The sequence below is a fragment of the Pipistrellus hanaki genome (genome assembly GCF_964339955.1).
Source record: "Pipistrellus hanaki genome assembly, chromosome: 18".
NCBI lineage: Eukaryota > Metazoa > Chordata > Mammalia > Chiroptera > Vespertilionidae > Pipistrellus > Pipistrellus hanaki.
The window spans coordinates 25,030,337-25,049,248 of NC_140520.1; the positions used below are offsets into that span (position 1 = coordinate 25,030,337).

The 18,912-nt window shown below is 43.8% G+C and overlaps 1 protein-coding gene across 4 annotated transcripts in view; it reads right to left on the minus strand.

The window, feature by feature from the left end:
- Nucleotides 1-6,961: 6,961 nt before the first annotated feature.
- The window catches only part of CENPF (centromere protein F), a 48,902-nt gene continuing 36,951 nt past the window's right edge, over nucleotides 6,962-18,912 (minus strand). For all 4 annotated transcript variants that reach the window (XM_084865518.1, XM_084865515.1, XM_084865516.1 and 1 more), the window contains exons 15-20: nucleotides 18,295-18,471; nucleotides 17,799-17,960; nucleotides 14,748-14,913; nucleotides 13,203-13,658; nucleotides 11,593-11,771; nucleotides 6,962-8,144 (exon numbers count right to left, since the gene is read on the minus strand). In XM_084865518.1, coding sequence (XP_084721644.1) covers nucleotides 7,947-8,144; nucleotides 11,593-11,771; nucleotides 13,203-13,658; nucleotides 14,748-14,913; nucleotides 17,799-17,960; nucleotides 18,295-18,471 — 1,338 coding nt within the window. In that variant the 3' untranslated portion in view covers nucleotides 6,962-7,946. The remainder of the gene's footprint in view (nucleotides 8,145-11,592; nucleotides 11,772-13,202; nucleotides 13,659-14,747; nucleotides 14,914-17,798; nucleotides 17,961-18,294; nucleotides 18,472-18,912) is intronic.

Sequence of the window (18,912 nt, forward strand, 5' to 3'; positions counted from 1 at the left end):
CGTGTCTTTCCTTTGAGGCTCTCTTCCTGCAAAGTCCTACTGAGAAACGGTCTAACTCAGGGGTCGGCAAACTCATTAGTCAACGGAGCCAAATAACAACAGTACAATTATTGGAATTTCTTTTGAGAGCCAAATTTTTTAAACTTAAACTACGTAGGCAGGTACGTTGTTATTAAGTTAATTAGGATATGTGGTGTTTTGTGGAAGAGTCACATTCAGGGGGCCAAAGAGCCACATGTGGCTTGTGAGCCGCGGTTTGCCGACCACTGTTTTAACTTATGAAGCCTCCTCCTGGCTTCTGATGAATCCCCTTGACCCAATTAGTTCATCTTGCTTTAGTGATTATGGCTTTACAATAATGAAATGAAAAAAACAACACAATATCTCTACAGTATCAAATGTCACATCTGCCACTATTTGGATGCATGATTGGAGGAAGCCATTTAAGGATCTGTGCCTCAGTGTTCTCAACTGTAAATGGGTATTTGAGTATATAGTTGTTGTTGTTTTTTTAATTCAGCATTTATTTCATGTCTAGGCTCTCATGTCCATAATGGTGTGGTTTTTTTTTTAATATTTTATTGATTTTTTTACAGAGAGGAAGAGAGAGGGAGATAAACATCAATGAGAGAGAATCATGGATAAACTGCCTCTTTCACACCCCTTACTGGGGATGTGCCCATAACCAAGGTACATGCCCTCAACTGGAGTTGAACCTGGGACCTTTCAGTCCACAGGCTGATGCTCTATCCACTGAGCCAAACCGGTTTCGGCCATAATGATTTTTTATAAAAGCTCCTCTTTCCTAGAGATTGCCCTGGGACCAAAGGGTCCCTATTTGTTTTCCATGCTTTCATTTCATAAATATTTGATGAGCTATACTATATTCCAAGCATTATTCTAAGCACCTCAAGGAGGGAAAGAAAGGACGAGGAGAAAGAGGGGAAAGAAAAAAGGAGACACAAAATTCCATAATCTGGTAAAACTGAGTTTAAAAGAAGAAAGAAAATATTAAGCAGGTAATGAATGGGGATAGTACAGAATATCAACACCTAAAGGAATTGTGGGAAAGAGGTCATGCAGTCGCCTGGCCAGTTATTCCTGGCAGAGTGACATGCACGTGTAAAGCCCTGAAACAAGGTTGCCTGGCACCTTTGAGGGACAGCAGAGGCCAGGACCGAATGATGGGGGGGAAATTAGAAGGCGAGTCAGGAACATGATGGGAGCAGCCTGCGAAGGCTCCTGTGAGGACACTGACTTTCTCTCCAAGGTAGAAGGGAGCCCACTGCAGATCCTAAGCAGAGAAATGACACTGGTCCACTTCATTTGTTTATTTATTTATTTGTTTGTTTTAAATATATTTTTTATTGATTTTTTACAGAGAGGAAGAGAGAGGGGGATAGAGAGTTAGAAACATCGATGAGAGAGAAACATCAATCAGCTGCCTCTTGCACACCCCCTACTGGGGATGTGCCTGAAACCAAGGTACATGCTCTTGACCGGAATCGAACCCGGGACCCTTCAGTCCGCAGGCTGACACTCTATATATCCATTGAGCCAAACCGGCTTCAGTTGGTCCACTTTATTTAAAGGAAAGGCAAGCAGGGAATCAGAGAACTTCGTTAGAGACGATTGTACAAATCCCGGTAAAAGATGGCAGTGCTTTGGGCCCTGAGGGAAACGGTCATGGTAGAGGTGGGAAGAGATGCTGGGATGCTTTGTGTGCATTCTAGAAACTCTTGGTTCTCTGCGCATACATCCAGGTAGCCGTTACCAAGCTCTACTGTGAGCTCTTGCTTTGAGTCTGAGGAGCAAGAGCCACCTACATACAGCAACTTTGTCTTTCATCTTTGTGCCTAAATAGAATGGCCCTCCATTCTTGTTGTAGGTGCTTAATAAACACCATCAGAAAATGAATGAACCTGGAACAGAACAGAGATATCAGCAATCGACCCAACAAATATAGCCAACTGATCTTTGAAAAGGGAGTAAAGGTGATTCAGTAAAGGATATCCTTTTCACAAATGCTGCTGGAAAAATCAGATGTTCATATGCAAAAAATATATATATTAAAAAATCCAGATACCTTACATCTTTCACGCAAAAAATCATAGACCTAAAGATAAAACACAATAGTATAAGCTTCTAGAAGAAGAAAGCATCAGAGAAAGTCCCTTTGGGCTTGGTGACGAGTTTTTAGATACAACACCAAAAGCATGACCCATAGGAGAAAAAAATGGTCAAATTAGACTTCATTAAAATGAAAAACTTCAGCTCTGCCAAAGATTCCATTCCCCAATGACCGAAAGGAAAAAAATAAAAATAAAAAAAATAAACAGAAGTAGCTACCGAATGAGTAATGGCAACAGCACCTCTGAGCGAGAGGTTCTCCAGGGAGACAGTTCCTTGGCCTCACAGTAGCCGCTCCAAGCAAGCCACAACACCTGCCCAGCCCGTGAGGCCCGCTGCGCAAGGTGGAAGGAATAAATATCTAAATCAATCCCGCTGCTCGCCTGGGTCTTCTCCTCCCCCTGCCAGGAGAAAAGGCCCGTGACCTTCAGCCTCCTGGGGGTGACAGTCTTGGAGCGGCCTGTGTTGCTCCCTCCTGGGATTTGCAAGGTGTCACAGGAGTGAGACTGACTTGGATACACCCTCTTTCTGGGATCTGGGGGGACAGGGCAACAGAGAATAGTATCAATTCTCACTTGCTGGAAATGGAGATTTGTAGTGTTGTTGTTTTTTTAAGTCTTGAAGTATTAACAGAAAGAAGGGTCAGTAGCTTTTGGTGGAAACAATGGTTTCTAGAACATGTCATGCATTCCAACACATTCGGTGGAAATTTTTTAAATGGTGAAAAACATGGGTTAAAGAATTGATTCAAAATTAGTTGTATTTTCCACCAAACACATTAAAACCACCTCGGTCCTCTGTGTCAGACAGGATCCAATCAAGGGACAGAAATGACACCAGTTATTTAAAGAGTGAATTTAATCAAGTATTGTTAATTAAGTATCCTAGAACTGAAAGAGAAAAATAATAACCCAAGGATTCCCAGAGGCTGTGACTGCAATAAGCTTAAGGCCAAAGGAACAGGGGGGAGGCGTGAAAATTACTAGAACGAGAGAACCTGGGGGAAGGCCCGGCTGCGGCTGGGTCTCAGGGAGTGTGATGAGGGCGGTGGGTGCTGGGAAAATGCTGAACTGACCCCCGATACTGCTACTGAAATAAAGTGCCGGGGCGAGAGCGGAGAATGAGCCGAAGGGTGATGCTGAGAGGAGGCCAGCAGGATCTAGTCCCTCCCACCTCCGGCTCTCCAGGTCCCTCCAGCACCCACCACCCAAAAGCCACCAGGGAATCAGATGGCAATGCCCTAACCCAGTGGTCGGCAAACTCATTAGTCAACAGAGCCAACTATCAACAGCACAACGGCTGAAATTTCTTTGGAGAGCCAAATTTTTTAAACTTAAACTTCTGATGCCACTTCTCCAAAATAGACTCGCCCAGGCCATGGTATTTTGTGGAAGAGCCACACACAAGGGGCCAAAGAGCCACATGTGGCTCTCGAGCTACAGTTTGCCAACCATGGGCCTAAGAGAATAAAAAGGCATAGGGCATGATTATTTTGCTTAGGGTCAAGCCGGAGGGGGGGGGGGTGTCAGGGGTTGGGGGGGGGGGGCTGTATGTAATGCTTTTAACAATAAAGATTAAAAATAAAGGCATAGGATACTCTACTGTCCCCAGGGAATCCTCAAGTTCAGATGAGGAAACAGGAATATACATAAGAGCATAGCCTATGCTCCATTGCTGTGACTGAGTGCCAACCAGAGAGGCCGTCACTCCCAGGAGGAGGTGAGGGCCAGGGAGCTTGGTCAGGGAAGACTGCACAGAAAAGGCTTACCTGGGCCCCAGAAGATTCAGTAGAACTAGGGGTCAGGACCGACCCCAAGGAACGGTGAGAAATACAATAGTTTGGGAGCAGGAGTAGGAATGGTGGGTTAAAGCACCACAGACCCCTTATCTGGACAGACCCGATGTTTAGTCTAAGGTAGAGTGAAAAAATGTTTGGCCAGATGATCATGGCCATGGCAGCCTTAGAAATAACACTCATTTAACTCGGGAGTGTTCTTCTTTTTATAACAATCTAAGACCACGATTACATTCCTGATTTTTCCAACTGGAAAAAGAAATCTATGGGCAATTACAGTTCTGCTTTTTTCATCATTCAGCTATAGATTGATTAATCACTTCTCACTGAAGCTTTCTCCACACAGGGCCCTGTGTTAGGGACTCCCGGGCTTACAAAGGATTTTAGGCTAAGTGTTATTTGGAGGGAGCAGACTTGAAAAAGAGAAGGAAATGTAAAGTGTGGTCACTAGGTTTTAGGGGGCATCATGGGGGATGCAGAGAAAATGATTTCTTATTCAGGATCTCAACTTCTTCATCTCCAAAGTGATGAAGAAAACCTAGGTCATCAAACCGTATTGTTATCATAGGAAAGGGAGATGCTCTAAAAGCCATTTAATTTTGGATTGTCTCTATTATAATTTAAATGACCCGATGTTTAGGAAATCACAAAAGGCAGAATAATGACTGTCCTCAAGGAGCGCATCGGGAGTCATTAGAAAATTACGTGCTTCCTTCGTGTCTCCCCTGTGTAACTCGGGGTTCAGAAGGTGCCCTGGACCCATTTAAGCAGAATGGCTTTTCACGGAAGAGAAAGGAAGATTATTAAGCAAATGAGTTTCAAAGGGCTCTCTTGCTCAGGGAGCAAGTCAAACCCAAAGAAAGTGTACAGAGTGTAGTTGTCAACTAACAACAACAAAAGCAGAGAACAGACGCTGCAACTGAATCAAGAAGGTTGTGGGTGAAGGAACAGGATTTCCAAATGAAAGTTGCTTTTAAAGTCTATTTTCTGGTAAGATAAGAAGTCCAAGGTTGCTCCAGAGGCTTAACAAACACCCATCTTTCTGATTGGACACCCTGTGCTTTGGAAATGCTTTCCCTCTGTTCTCAGCATTGGTTATGTAGGTGGTCACCAAAACCAGAGAATTGTGTGACCACAACGGGTTTATGCTAAGTAATGCCTTCCCTGGTGATAGGGCGTCGTGTTTCTTGAGCAAATGCTGCCTGGACAAAAGTGGGTGTTAATGGCAAGAAAGAAAGTAGGAGTGACAGCTGGGTAGGCGATCAATCATCTCTGGACAACATTTTCTGTCTGTGGATAATAATTTTTAAAAATCTGAGTGAATTTGGACCCTGGCAGTGTTGCTCAGCAGTTAGAACATCAGCCCACATACTGAAGGGTTGGAGGTTCAATTCCCTGTCGAGGACATGTGTGTGGATTGCAGTGCAGGTTCCATCCCCAGAACATGCAGGAGGCAACCAATGTGTCTTTCTTACATCGATGTTTCTCTCTCTCCCCATCCCTCCCTTCCACTCTCTCTAAAAATCAATGGGAAAAATACCCTCCGGTGAGGATTAACAAAACAAAAAAATTGAGTGAATTTGGTTAAAAAGTGAAGTCTCTATTGACTACAGTCTATGCCACACTTGGGAAATCAGCATTACTCTTACAAAGCAGCATATTCTCTCCTTGAATGAGTTTATGACAACCTCCAGGGAGAAAAAAAAAAAAATCTAATTTTGTTATACATGTTGGACAAGACTTAGGATGCTAATTTGGGCTTCTGGTTTTCAAAACAACAGATTGGTAAGTGGGGTGTGAAGTAAATCTCCTCCATAAGAACTTGTTTTAAGTTCTAGGAATGATGGGTCTCCTCCAGGGATTAGTTCTTTCATTAAAATATGTTAAAAGCAAGTCTGTAATCATCTGGTTTACCCACATGGAGGGAGCCGATTGTCCCCTGACCTAGGTGAATGCCCACTGCTGACGGTGCTGAGGCAGCTCACTTACCTGCTCCGAATGTGGTCTGAGGCATGCTAAGAGCAGCTAGGCATCTTTATGGAATCAGACTGTTGGGAAGCGGAGTACATCTCCCCTCCTAGAGTGAGGGGCTCTGGGAAGACGTGCCCTGATATCCTTCCAGGTCCGAACAAACGTGTGAACAGGACACTGTGGTTCCAACAAAATGGACTGGCATCAAATGAGAAAAGCCACAATGTCCGGGCTGTCCCCTCACAGGGTTATGAACATGAACATGGCAGGCACGCCGAGGATGCCCTGTAACGAGGAAGGAGCCGCAGCCCCGGCCCACCCAGGAAAAGGTGAAGAGGCTTTCAAGGACCCACAGGACGGCTCATCCAGCCCTTCTGAGTGGAATCTTCCAGGCAGTGAGGACGAGCCAACGAGGCTGATGAGCGGCCCCAGCGAGGTCGGTGCGGGGCCATGCCCTTGAGCACATGGCAGCCTCGGGATGATTTGTGACAAGGACCCTGCACCAGACCACAGCCTCCAGCAACCGGAGACACAGGAGGGAAGTCAGGGTATCAGCTTTCAGTACATGAATACCAAGCAGTTTAGTGTCACAGCAGCATTATCCAACAGAGGCCACCTTGCAAAGGACGAGGTTAAAATACAAATGAACACGGGTCAAGGTTTATATATCCATCTGAACCGAAAGCCAAGAGCAAATGATCTTTTACTAACTCGTGTCCTGGAAAATTTTTTACCCTGATTCAAGGACACAAAGTCTCGGTCCAAAGTTTTTACTTTTGGTATGGCTCATAATGCCTGCATATTTTCAAAACCCTGTCATCAGCCCAGCTGGAGTGGCTCAGTGGTCGAGAGCACTGACCTATGAACCAGATCATAGTTCAATTCATGGTCAGGGCTTGATCCCCCAGTGTGGCAGCTTATCAATAATTCTCTCTCATTGCTGATGTTTCCCTCTCTCTCTCTCTCTCTCTCTCTCTCTCTCTCTCTCTTTTCCTCTCTGAAATCAATAAAAATATATTTTAGAAATAAGCCTGTCGTCAAAATGAGCTGGAAAATACCACATACTTATATCCTGGCTGATATGATTTAATGGGGACATACAATATGGTAGATACTGGCTGGACACAGTACACTGCCATATAATCTTCACGGCCTGTATTCCGAATCGCCTTTTACTATAGCTGAGTATGTTTACCCACTGCATACACTAGTAGCACTTGCTGGACTGGTTTCACTTTTGTAAGAGGTGTCAGAAGTTGTACATTCTCACGATAATCATAATGCATTTATATATAGGAATCATTTTTACAGAAACAAAGGTGATTTTTTTTATTAGAAAGAAAAAAAAAAGCCTTATTTTAATACAGCACTGCTTGTGAGAATGTACATCAAACCAGTCTTCACAAAACAAAAACATCACAATGACAGAAAATTTGATATATTAATCTCTGAGGAGCCTGCAACCAGGACACTTGGAAATCAACATAGAACTTCCACCACTACCACACACAAATATGTACACATTGTATTATCAAAGGTTTAGAAAGCACATTGGAAGAGAAGGGTGGGCACAGCCATATGTGTGTATGTGAGCGTGTTTTCCTTAAGAACATGTAACATGGTTTTCCTTCATTTTACTCAGCTCAAAGAAATTCTCCCTCTCAAACTATCTCATGCCCCACACTAAACAGAGGGAACAGCACAGGCAAGTTTGCATTTCCCTGGGAGCTGTTCATTGGAAGTATAAAATGTTCGCATTTTTTTTAGTATAAAACCCATACACAAACACAAGTTATAGGATATAGTGCTTTGCCGCTCAATGCAACATTACAAAAAGCTTTCCTTCTAAACTACAATTTCCAGCTCTGAAGAGGACTATAACGAGGAAGGTGATCGGGGCTTCCAAACTTTTCTAATATTCTAATGGGGACCCAAAGACTACAATGGAGTTAGATGGACAGGAACTGTTTTCTTCCCACTGACAGTGTGTCCCTGACCACAGGCAAGCCCCTGTCGGCCACCTACCGGGGTCCTAACACACAAGTCTCTTCTATTGGACCCGGCAGTTCTCGTTGGGCGTGGTGCCGGCTTCGGGGCTGGGGGCGAGCTGGCCTCGCTTGGACCTCAGGCCCTCCCTGGGGCTGCCGGACGAACGTCTCTCAGAAAGGTTACTGACCGCGAGAGGTCTCGCGGGGGGTTCTCGGAAGATGCTGCCTGAATCCGCTGGGCTTTGCTGAGCAACCTTGACCTGCAACACAAGCACCTTTGTTAAGAGTTTCCATCACATTCACATTCGTACAGCATGAAGAATCCTTTGTCATCAAAATTTAGGCTATTCTTCTTCCCTAGGATTTGTACATAGTTTTACCATTTCTTCTTACCTAAGAACAGGCCCTATGTAACAGGACGATGTCAAACGGGACCTCTGACGAGTCACCTTGCAAACTGTCCTTGATGCCTCTGATGGGCAGCGATGTGATCCCAAGGCCAGTGTGACACCATCAGACCAGAGGGCACCTCTCTGAGGGCAAAGACTATGTCTTCCTTACCTTGTGCCCACAATAAGCTTGACTACCCAGCAAACCTTCAATATACACCTCAGAGAACCCAAACCAGCTTCCATTTACCCTAACTGAACCACTTCTTCATTCAAATGAGAATAATCCAAATGAGAAATACCACCTCCACAGGATATAAGCTTGATCTATTGTAAAACATTTCAATGGCCCACCACCTGTTCCTCATATAACGGCGCTTTTCTCCTGCTCCCTGCATCATTGTCAGCTTTCATATTGGATTTGGATTAGAGCCATCTAACAATCGCGTCTGATGATAGTAAATCTCCGTTCTGATGACTGGTATTTTAAAAGCCAGAAGGATCTCAGAAAATATGAGACTTAGGAGCCAAGGAGAGTTAAGACTTTTTTGAGGGTTACACAGTAGCGAAAGAAGACAGGGGCTTGGAGAGAAAGAGGAACAAGACAGCTGACGGGCACAAAAACTCCACTTAACCAAAGGTAAGGTAGGAGTGGGAGAGCCAGGTAGGAAGATTTTTAAAAAATCAAGAGGACGGGCCCTGACAAGGGCCACGCGTGCCCAGCACGGACTGAGAAGCAGCTCAGCGACAGTCACTTCCTGCGCAGTGGCCGCCAGGGCCCTCCCTCTGCAGCAGTAAGAAGAATGGAAATTATGTCTCCATTTATATTCTTTCCATAGGAAGAATGTGGCTTTAAAAGGCAGCTAAATACTTTTCATTACAGAAAACATAGCAAATCTGGCCAACAGATCAAATCCCGGGAAAGCTCGCCCCGACCTCAGAGTATGTGCAGGACACGCAAAAGGAGCAGCAGCCCTGAAGGGCCAGGACCAGAGCTCAGTGGAAAATCACCGTCATGGAAAGTTGAAGGGAAAAAACAGAGTTTTATGGCACTTTTTTAAAAAGTAGAAAGTGATATAAAAGGCAGGCATTTCCCTTGAACCCATCAGATGCAGGAGAATCCAATTTCTAAGCCCATCATGGCAGAGGGGGGGAGGGGGTACACTGATTCTCTTTTCTGAGCTAATAAAATTCTTCCTTACCCCCAGTTCAATAGCCAAGGTCCATTCCTGGACTTCCCCCACCTCTAGGTTCAATTTCTCTGATACTGTGTTGAGGAAATGAAGAGTCTGTGATCAGTTTAAACTTTTGCTCCTCATGTTGGTCAGTTAGCCTCAGACTGTGAACAATGAGATGAGGTCAAATGCACCAAGTACTTAAACTCCTAATGGCACAGAAACCCTGACTGTCTTACAAACTATGTCTGCAGCCACAAGGGGAGAGGGCGAGGATGCTGACAGCTTGGTGAGAATGGACCTCATTAGAAGGCAAAAACTCAAAGTCCCACTAAAATGGAGAGTGACTGATGGGCAGTGATGCTTCACTATCCTCCCAATTCAGTGGCCCATCCACCGGCACAGACCAACCCCAGGTTCAGGTCAAGTTGGCACACGTCAGGCTCCCTGGTCCCCAGCAAATTAGGAGTGCCTGGGTTTATTCATCCAGACATAACAGACTGACCCTCACCTAATCTGCACTTCACCCACCCTTCCCTCAGAACTGGTCAAATATCACTGAGGGTCCTGCTAAATGACCCAGGGGATCATCGCGCTCAAAACCCATCCAGTTGCTTCAGGTGAAGGCTCCTAGTCCTGGGTTTCTGAGCAGTCGCTTTAGGAAAATGATGCCTTGCTCTATATTTTTCAAACCGAATAATAAAATATGCGTAACAGATGAGGCAAGCATTTTATAAGGCGACTCAGAAAATGCTGAATTAAATTAAAATTCAGCAGGCTGGGTTTTGAAGTTTGCATCTAATCAGGAAGTCTCCTATAACCTTCTCTCAAGAGGGACTCCCCCCATTCGTTTGCACATGTGCACAAAATTGCTTAGCAATTCATAACCGCTGGTGCCTCCTGCCGCCTGTAGCTAATACAGGGGTCGCAGATCTGCAGGAAACCATGGTTACGACTTTGCGATCAACAGACTCAACAACAGTGTGGAGAGCAGGCCCCCTAGTGTGCAAAGCTTGTTTTCTAAAGATAAGTCTGAACTCCACACGCAAACTGCTGTACCATCACTTACTTCCTTATCAGAGGAGGGAAAAGTGACCCGTTGGTAATTTTGTGAGATAATTTCCTAGCACACCTTTAAAACCTCTATTTATTATTGCTCACTTCAGAACATCAGCAACGGCTCCACCCACTCAACAAACATCGGTTCAATGTGAGATGTTACATTTGACATGGGACACTGGGAAAGCATAAACATAATCAATAATCTCACAGCCCTAGCTGGTTTTGCTCAGTGGGTAGAGCTTCGGCCTGCAGACTGAAGGGTCCTGAGTTCAATTTTGATCAATGGCAAATGCTCAGGGTTGCAGGCAGCCGATCAATGATTCTCTCTCATCATTGATGTTTCTATCTCTTTATCTTTCTCCCTTCCTCTCTGAAATCAATAAAAATATATTTTAGGAAAAAAAGAAGCTTACAGAACTCACTCTGCAATTCAGAAGGCAGACTTTCAAGCAGGCAATTATAATAAAGTGGACTGGCATATCATAATGGGAGTCTGGGGTACTTACTACCTAGTCATGATTTTCTGCTTTAAGAGCCAAACACTTCACTGGATCCCCTCAGTGTGGGACCAGCAGGATGGGTATCCGTGTGCACTGAGGAAGGAGCAGCTGCCAGCCACCATGAGGAACCGGCCTGGCCCCGTCAGGACCTAAAAGCCTGACTCCTGGATTGCAGGTCAGGGCTCATCTTACAGGTGACAGCTTTGGAGGAGCTCGGAAGCTTCACGCTTTAGAGCACTGGCTGCTTTATGGAAAAGCTTTCATGTGGTCCGTGGAGAGCAAGGGCCTACTGCAGTATGCTCACTGCAGTGTTCTGTTGATACCAGCACCCAAAAGTTAACTCTAGATGGGAGAGGGAGAGGAAGGATGGGGGTAATTGACAGAGGAGGGAAAAGCCTTGCACGAAATGACAAAATGTTTCTAATACAGACTTGAATGAGTGAAAGGAACTTTCAGGCCTTTCCTCCTCAGCCCTGAATTTTAAGAGCTCCTGAGTCAGAGGGCGCAGTGCCAAACCCTTGCCCTGGTAGCACCATCATTTGTTGGATTTCAGATGGCAGACACTTGTTCACAGGCGTTTACCTTTTGTGATCTGCTGCCACCAGCTGTTGGTTTGGAAACCTCGGCCTGATTCTCTTTGTGGATACTGGATGGGGATGGAGTTAACTTCTGGGCAGCAAGGCGGGGGCTGGTCCTAGTTGCCATGGTTGTTCTTCGCAGGACATAGGGACTTGTCTTTCCCGTTGGGATATCAGCAAACCCTAAGGACAAAAAAACTGCCTGTCAACACTGCCAGGTCCAATCCTATCCATAATGGAAAAGATATGCACTAGGTCACGTTTTAACAGATAAGCGGACTCCAAAATGCTTTCTCCTAGCTACAGAGAACAGAGATTACCTTCTCAGTTACCCTGGGAGTCGTCACACTGACTGACTGACTGACTGACTGACTAACAGGTTTTCTCTTATTAGAAACACAAAAAACCACAATGGGGAAAAAAGGGGAAAACAGAAAATATGTTCCTGCTTCTATGAGGATCTCTAAACTTGTGTTTTTCTAAGACCGAAAGAACACACCAGGTAGGCCCTGTAAAATTTGGGTTGAAGGGGGTGGTGAGGAAGAGGGTAAAATGGGAAGAAAAATAAAAATAAAAAGGCCAGTTGTTTTTTCTGGAGGAAAGTGTAAAATGCTACAGCAACTTCAGGTGACTGCCCTCGGGTGAAGACCAGGAGGGACAGAGATCTAATCTTGCAAAGCGGGATTTCAATCTCACTCTGCAGCCATACCTTCTTCCCACAGAAGGACTCCACGTGACTTGCGATGACAAGAGAAAGTCAACCCAAGGAAACTGATGGACGGGATTATCACACACTATGGAGTGGCACTGACTAAACTGAACTAAACTAAACTAAAGCAACATTTGGTTTGGGTTGTTTTTAACCCTTTAACTACAACCAGTAACAACAGTTCCCGTCCCTGGGCCACACTTGGAGAACAACTTAATAAAAATTTAAAAAAAGCATTGCCTTAGCTGGTTTGGCTCAGTAGATAGAGCATCGGCCGAAGGACTAAAGAGTAAGGGCTCGTACCTCAATTGCAGGCTTGATCCCTAGCCCCCAGTCGATGTGTGTGTGTGTGGAAGGCAAACAATCGATGTGTCTCTCACATTAATGTTTCTCTCTCTGTGTCTCTTCCCTTCCACTCTCTCTCTTTAAAAAAAAAAAAAAAAAAGAAAGAAAGAAAAGAAAAAGAAAAAGAAAAAAAGACATCAATGGAAAAAATATCCTTGGGTAAGGATTAACTTTAAAAAAAAAAAAGGTGGTACATGGCTCCAGCCAGGGGGCCAGCGTCTTCGGGTCCATCCTCCAGCCCTTGACTACAGACAGGAAAGCTAGGAGGGTGTCCTACAGTTGGGGGCTTTCCAGCACAGGAATATCAAATTCCAAACAGGTTTCAAACAGTCACTCTGCAAATGGGCCAGCCGTTTCTGTAGTGAGACATGAGCAACTAGGTCCTATCTGGTCTCATGACAGAAAGGAAAATACATGCTTTAAAAGTGGCCGACTGCTTCTGAACTTGAGTTCGTACAGTTGCACAAAAACCTAAAACTCAATGCTTCTCTTTTGCATGGGAAATGCCATGTGGACTTTCAAAACAACACAGATAATCTAGTTCTACAACTATGCCGTACCTTTCTTTACAACTTCAGGAAGCCCCTCAGGCTCAAACTCGGCGTCTTCTGAGTCCTCTGCAGGGTGAGCGCCACTGCGGACCGCCTTCCGGCTTCTCTTAGGAAACGTGTCTGGGGTAGACGGTGCTGTCCCTCCCCCATCCTCCCAAATCCCACTGTTCCTTTGCCTTTTGCCTGAACCTTTACTTTGGCCAGATGACTTCTGCTTTTCAGTCACAGAAGGGACTGGAGGAGATCCCGGGACAACTGACTTGGGCGAAGGAGAACTCTGGACATTAGGTTGAGATTGTTGTGTTTCTAACATCTCTTTGGCTCTCTCCAACTTCTCGTAGCTTATAAGCAGCGAACAGTATTTATCCAGATACTCGTCTGCCTCCTTGCTTTTCTCTTCGAGGGTTTCTTTCAGTTCTTTCACCTCGGTCATTAGTTCATCTACGTTAGCAGCCAGAACAGGACCTGTCAGAAATCACAAGTGTCACTTCACATTCCTCTAGTTGACACTGGATATCATGAAGCAGAAAAACTTAGGCTTGTTTTTTTTTATTTTTTACAAATTGGGGAGATATATCTATACATGTTCTTAGAGTTTAAATAACCCTCATTTGGGAGGGATCACATCAAGGTAATATTCTTATTAGGACAGCTTACATACCCAAATCTCAAGCATGTATTTCCTCCAGCCTAGCAAACTTTCTTGTAGTTGTTCATGAGATCAAATGGATTAATTTAGCACATCCCTATGATCCCAGTCCATTCTTTCCGCCATATGTGAATGAGCAATGTAAGTTGGTAAAGTATACGAAGTCCCAGTTGTGATGGCTCTGGGAGGCAGAACGGGACCTGTGTGTGACAAGGCAGGTCCAAAAGGCTCTGAAAGCCATTTGTAAGCAATGGAGAGTCTGATGGACAAAAGCTTGGGGGAGGCTATGAAGTGGGAGTCTTGGCAACTTGTAGCTGCCATTAAATCCATTAGAAAACCTCATATACTGAGGACTCTTCTCAGAGGGAAAGACACCTGACACACCCTGCCCAGCGTGGTCCAGAAGAGCCATGCATACAATGCTCGCCATCATCAGCATTCCCCTCGGGCATAAGTGGAGAAAGGTTATCTTTTCTTTTTTATTTTATCACCACACCCAAAAATAGGCCTCTCACCCTCCCATGTGGCTGAGCCATGAGGATGGGTCCAGGATGACCAGAACCAGCTGTTTGTAAACTGCCAGCACCAGCTCAGAGGCCAATCTGCCTGTGATGTAGGAGCTACTGAGAGGGAAATCGTCACATGAAAACTCACCCTGGAATGGCTCACTAGCAAAAAGTGCTGCCAGGCTTTTTACGTTTCATAGAACAGAAGATGTGACGACCCTATTTCAAAGTGCAGGGTTCATTCTGAATTCTATGAATGACCCCACGCTGAGCACAAAATTCGAAAGCTGGAAATGGACAACCGCTGAGAATCAGCGGGCGGTAATAAACAGAGTGCTAAGGCCATGCCTGGCACACACACACCAGCGAGCTGGCCTGGCCATGCCCAGCTGACCCCACCTGAGTTTTGTTTCTCCCGCGCAGCGTCTTCCAGGCGAGACAGCTCTTTCTGCAGCAGCTCCTTTTCCTCTTCCAGCTGCTTACAGGATTTGATCAACAGCTTGATTTTCCCCTGGGCACGCTCCTTTTCCTTCTTCAGCTGACTGGCATATTTTAGATTGTCCGTCTACAAAGCAAAACCTTGAATTTAAAACCTTCAACTTCTTTTAGTGAGCACATAGAAAAAATCATGAGCTTAACTAAGAATCATATATTGTAAATCTAAGATTATGTTCAAACTGAAACATCTAAAGATTTATGAAACAATTCACCCTTTCTACTCAGTTTTCCAGGTCTCCCCAATGGACAATGGTTTTGTCACTTCCTGTCTTAGCATCAGCAAGCATAGAGCATGGTGCTCAGATAACGTCCTCTTACGTGGCTCACAATACAAATTTAAATCTTATATATAGTTCAACTATAAAGTGAATAGAATGGTGGGAGAATTATAGCATCATGCACCTCTCAGCAATGCAAGTTCAAGCTCCTTCACCACAATTGCAACATCCTAAAAAAAACTCTGAAAATGACTTAGAGGCAAAACTTGATTGGATACCAGAGCATTTCTAGTCTTTATTTATCCTACCTTGTGAGAACAGTCACACATTTTGCTACAGAAATAGGGATTAGTATGATTACTACCCAAGAGCCTGCTAGGATATTATATATTGCTAGAGGCCCAGTGCATGAAATTCCTGCATGCAGGGTGGGGTGGGGGTGTGTGTGTGGGGGGTGGTCCCTCAGCCAGACCTGTGCCCGCTTGCAGTCCAGGAGCCCTTGGGGTATGTCTAACTGCCAAGACATTCTTAGCACTGTGAGCCTGGCTTCACTCCTATGGGAGAGCACTGACCACCAGGAAGAAGCTCCTGAGTTGAGTGTCTGCCCTCTGGTGGTCAGTGCGCATCATAGCAACCCATCATTCCACTGTTAGGTCGATTTGCATATTAGCCTTTTATTATATAGGAGGATGTGGCATGTGTATTGCATTATGTAATATCTAAAAAATGCAGAATTCTAAAATAAATTAGCTTTAAGAGTTTCTGGTAAGAAATCATGAAAATATAAAGGCAAACCAAACGATTGAAATAAAAGAACTTGAGCACCATAATCATGTTGCTAATGATTTTTTTAAAAATATATTTTATTGATTTTTCACAGAGAGGAAAGGAGAAAGATAGATAGCTAGAAACATCGATGAGAGAGAATCATCAACCAGCTGCCTCTTGCACACCCCCTACCGGGAACCCCGCAACCAATGTACATGCCCTTGACCGGAATCGAACCTGGGACCCTTCAGTCTGCAGACCGACGCTCTATCCACTGAGCCAAACCAGTTTCGGCTCATGTTGCTAATGATTTAATTCTCTGGGTATTTCACCTTGAGATCCTGTATTAGCAATGTTGCAGTTCATCTGCATTTGTGAAATTTTCTATATCTGAATCCAGCCATAATTGTATTGGAGATGGATTAATTCCATTTCAACAATGCTTATCAACTGGCACCTCATTAAAATTGCATGTGATCTGAATAGACTCAACAGTGTACCATTTTGTACATGGTATGTACATAAACAGACATTCCCTACAGTAAAACTGAAAAAGATTAAAAAGGCAGAAAGTGAATAAAAAAGTAGACCTGAAACTACATCTTTCCATTATTAAAACTAACATATCTCATTTTGTAACAGAACATCATTGATCATTAACGTTACTCTAAATTTTATAAGTATGTATTATTTTTTTAAAAACAGTTTTTAAATTTATTTCAGAGAGGAAAGGAGAGGGAGACAGATAGAAACATAAATGAAGACAGAGAATCAGTGAGCAGCTGCCTATTGCATGCCCCCTACTTGGAACTGAGCCTGAAATCCAGACAAGTGCCCTGACTTGGAATCAAACTGTGGCCTTCTGGTTCATAGGTCGGTGCTCAACCACTGAACCATACCAGGCAGGCTGGTGTGTATTTTATTGGTATATTTCCTTCACCTTGATAAGTGTACATGAGCAATAAACCTAAGAAGCTAATACCTAGTTTTCTGTTTGAACAATTAGTAGCATATTTAAAATTTAAATCATCTTTTAATCAAGACTTTTATGGGACAATATTTATTATCCAGGTTCATTATTATACATTCTAGATGGTATTCATTTTGTGAAAATTATTTGTAGAAATCAAAACAGCCCTTTACAAGTAGAATTCCTGAAGCACCACCTCCAGTCTAAGAACCCTGGGACTAGGGTTCACCTCCTTTTTATCTACAGAACACAGTTTTAGAATCCCTGCATAGAGGAAGAGGAGTATGCACACCTACCTGTGCATAACCAAATGCTCTGTCTCACCTTTGCCAAAGTGGGTTTGGTGACAGCAATGAACTTGGAGACCCATCAAGCAAGAATTTGGAATTACCACCAAATTATTACTTAGGGGCCCATGCTAATCTGTCAGTGGTACAACTTTCACCTCCATCTTGAGAAGTCTTGAAGTAGTTTGAGAGGACTCGCTGAGCAGTGGATGAAATTCATATATGCCATGAGACTGTAAGCCATCCACTGACTTTTAAAAATAACTCAGCGGAAAATTGATGAGTGATATTATTTAAAACTGCAAAAACCTTTTTCACAAAAATTAAAATGAAACCTTGTAATTCAATACCATTAAAACCATGGTGATTCTACATAAGCCATTCAAGGTCATGAAGCAATGAGAAGTAAACATATTCCCCTGCTGGTGTAGCTCAGTGGTTGAATGTAAACCTATGAACCAGGGGTCATGGTTTGATTCCCTGTCAGGGTTCATGCCTGGGTTGTGGGCTCAATCCCCAGTGTGGGGTGTACAGGAGACGCAGCGTATCAATGATTCCCTCTCAGCTATGTCTCTCTCCTTCTCCCTTCCTCTATGTAATCAATACACACAAATATATATATATATATATATATATATATATATATATATATATATATATATATTTTTTTTTTTTTTTTTTTTTTTTTTTTTTTAAAGAGTAAACATACCTTGGTTCTCTTCAATTCCTCTAAAAGTTCGGTGGCTGCTTTCAAGGAGTTATTGATTTCCTCTTTACTGGACTTCAAGAGGTCGATCTCCACCTTTTGGGAACTGAGACACTCTTCCTTAGACGTCAGCTTCTCCCGATAGGTCTGGATTTCCATCTCATGCTGGGACAGAAAATGCTACTTTAGCCAGGAGGCTCAGCTAAAAACATTGTAAGCAAAGTGAACTAAAATAGAACTGCTATTTCAAGGGCCATTTCAAATGGTCTTTGCGCCTCTCCTACTACTCTACCCCAAGATGGAAAGGTATTTTTTAAAAAAGCAGTTATGAATGAGACGTGTAGGTAACGAAGGGAAAGGTGGAGAGGAAAACCTTCCTAAGGTCACATAGCATAACGATGCAGAACTCTGACCTTCTTGCCAAAAAAAAAAAAAAGCCTCACTTCCATAGTCCACACACACAATCCGGCTCCCCCAGTAACCAAACTCCTCGGGTCACCTGTTTGTTTGTATCCAGAAGCAAAGTTTGGTGTTTCTTTTCAGCTTCCTGGAGCTGGAACTGGTATCCAGCTATTTCTTCTCTCATTTTCTCTAGCTTTTCCATCTGGTCTTTTTGTAGGCAATCCAAGCTCCTTTTCAATTCATGATTTTCTAGCATGACTTCCTTCAATTGACCCTAATGAATAAAGTTATACAATCATGGGAAGATAATTAAGAACCTTGACATATGTCTTCAGAAAATACTGAGTACAGAGGGGGAAGAGAATAGTTTATAGGCAAAACAAAAACCTATACAGAATAATGCTGTAATCCATAGCAGTGTATTCACTTTAAATTGCAACTTCATCTGCAGTGACAATATCCCCTGTTCTACCCAGCCACCTCCTAGGTCACATCCAGATGAACCACAGAATCTCTGAAACCTGACTTCCACTAAATCACTCTGGGACTACACCCTCCTGGCTACCAGGTTCGCTTATGTAAGTATTTCCATTGCAGTAACTCCTTGACCTCATCAACACCACCACCATGACGACCTCCACATTCCAGACTTACAGTTTTCTTCCTTGGCCAGCTTAGATTCCATGTTCTATCACTTTAAGAATTTTCTTCCAAA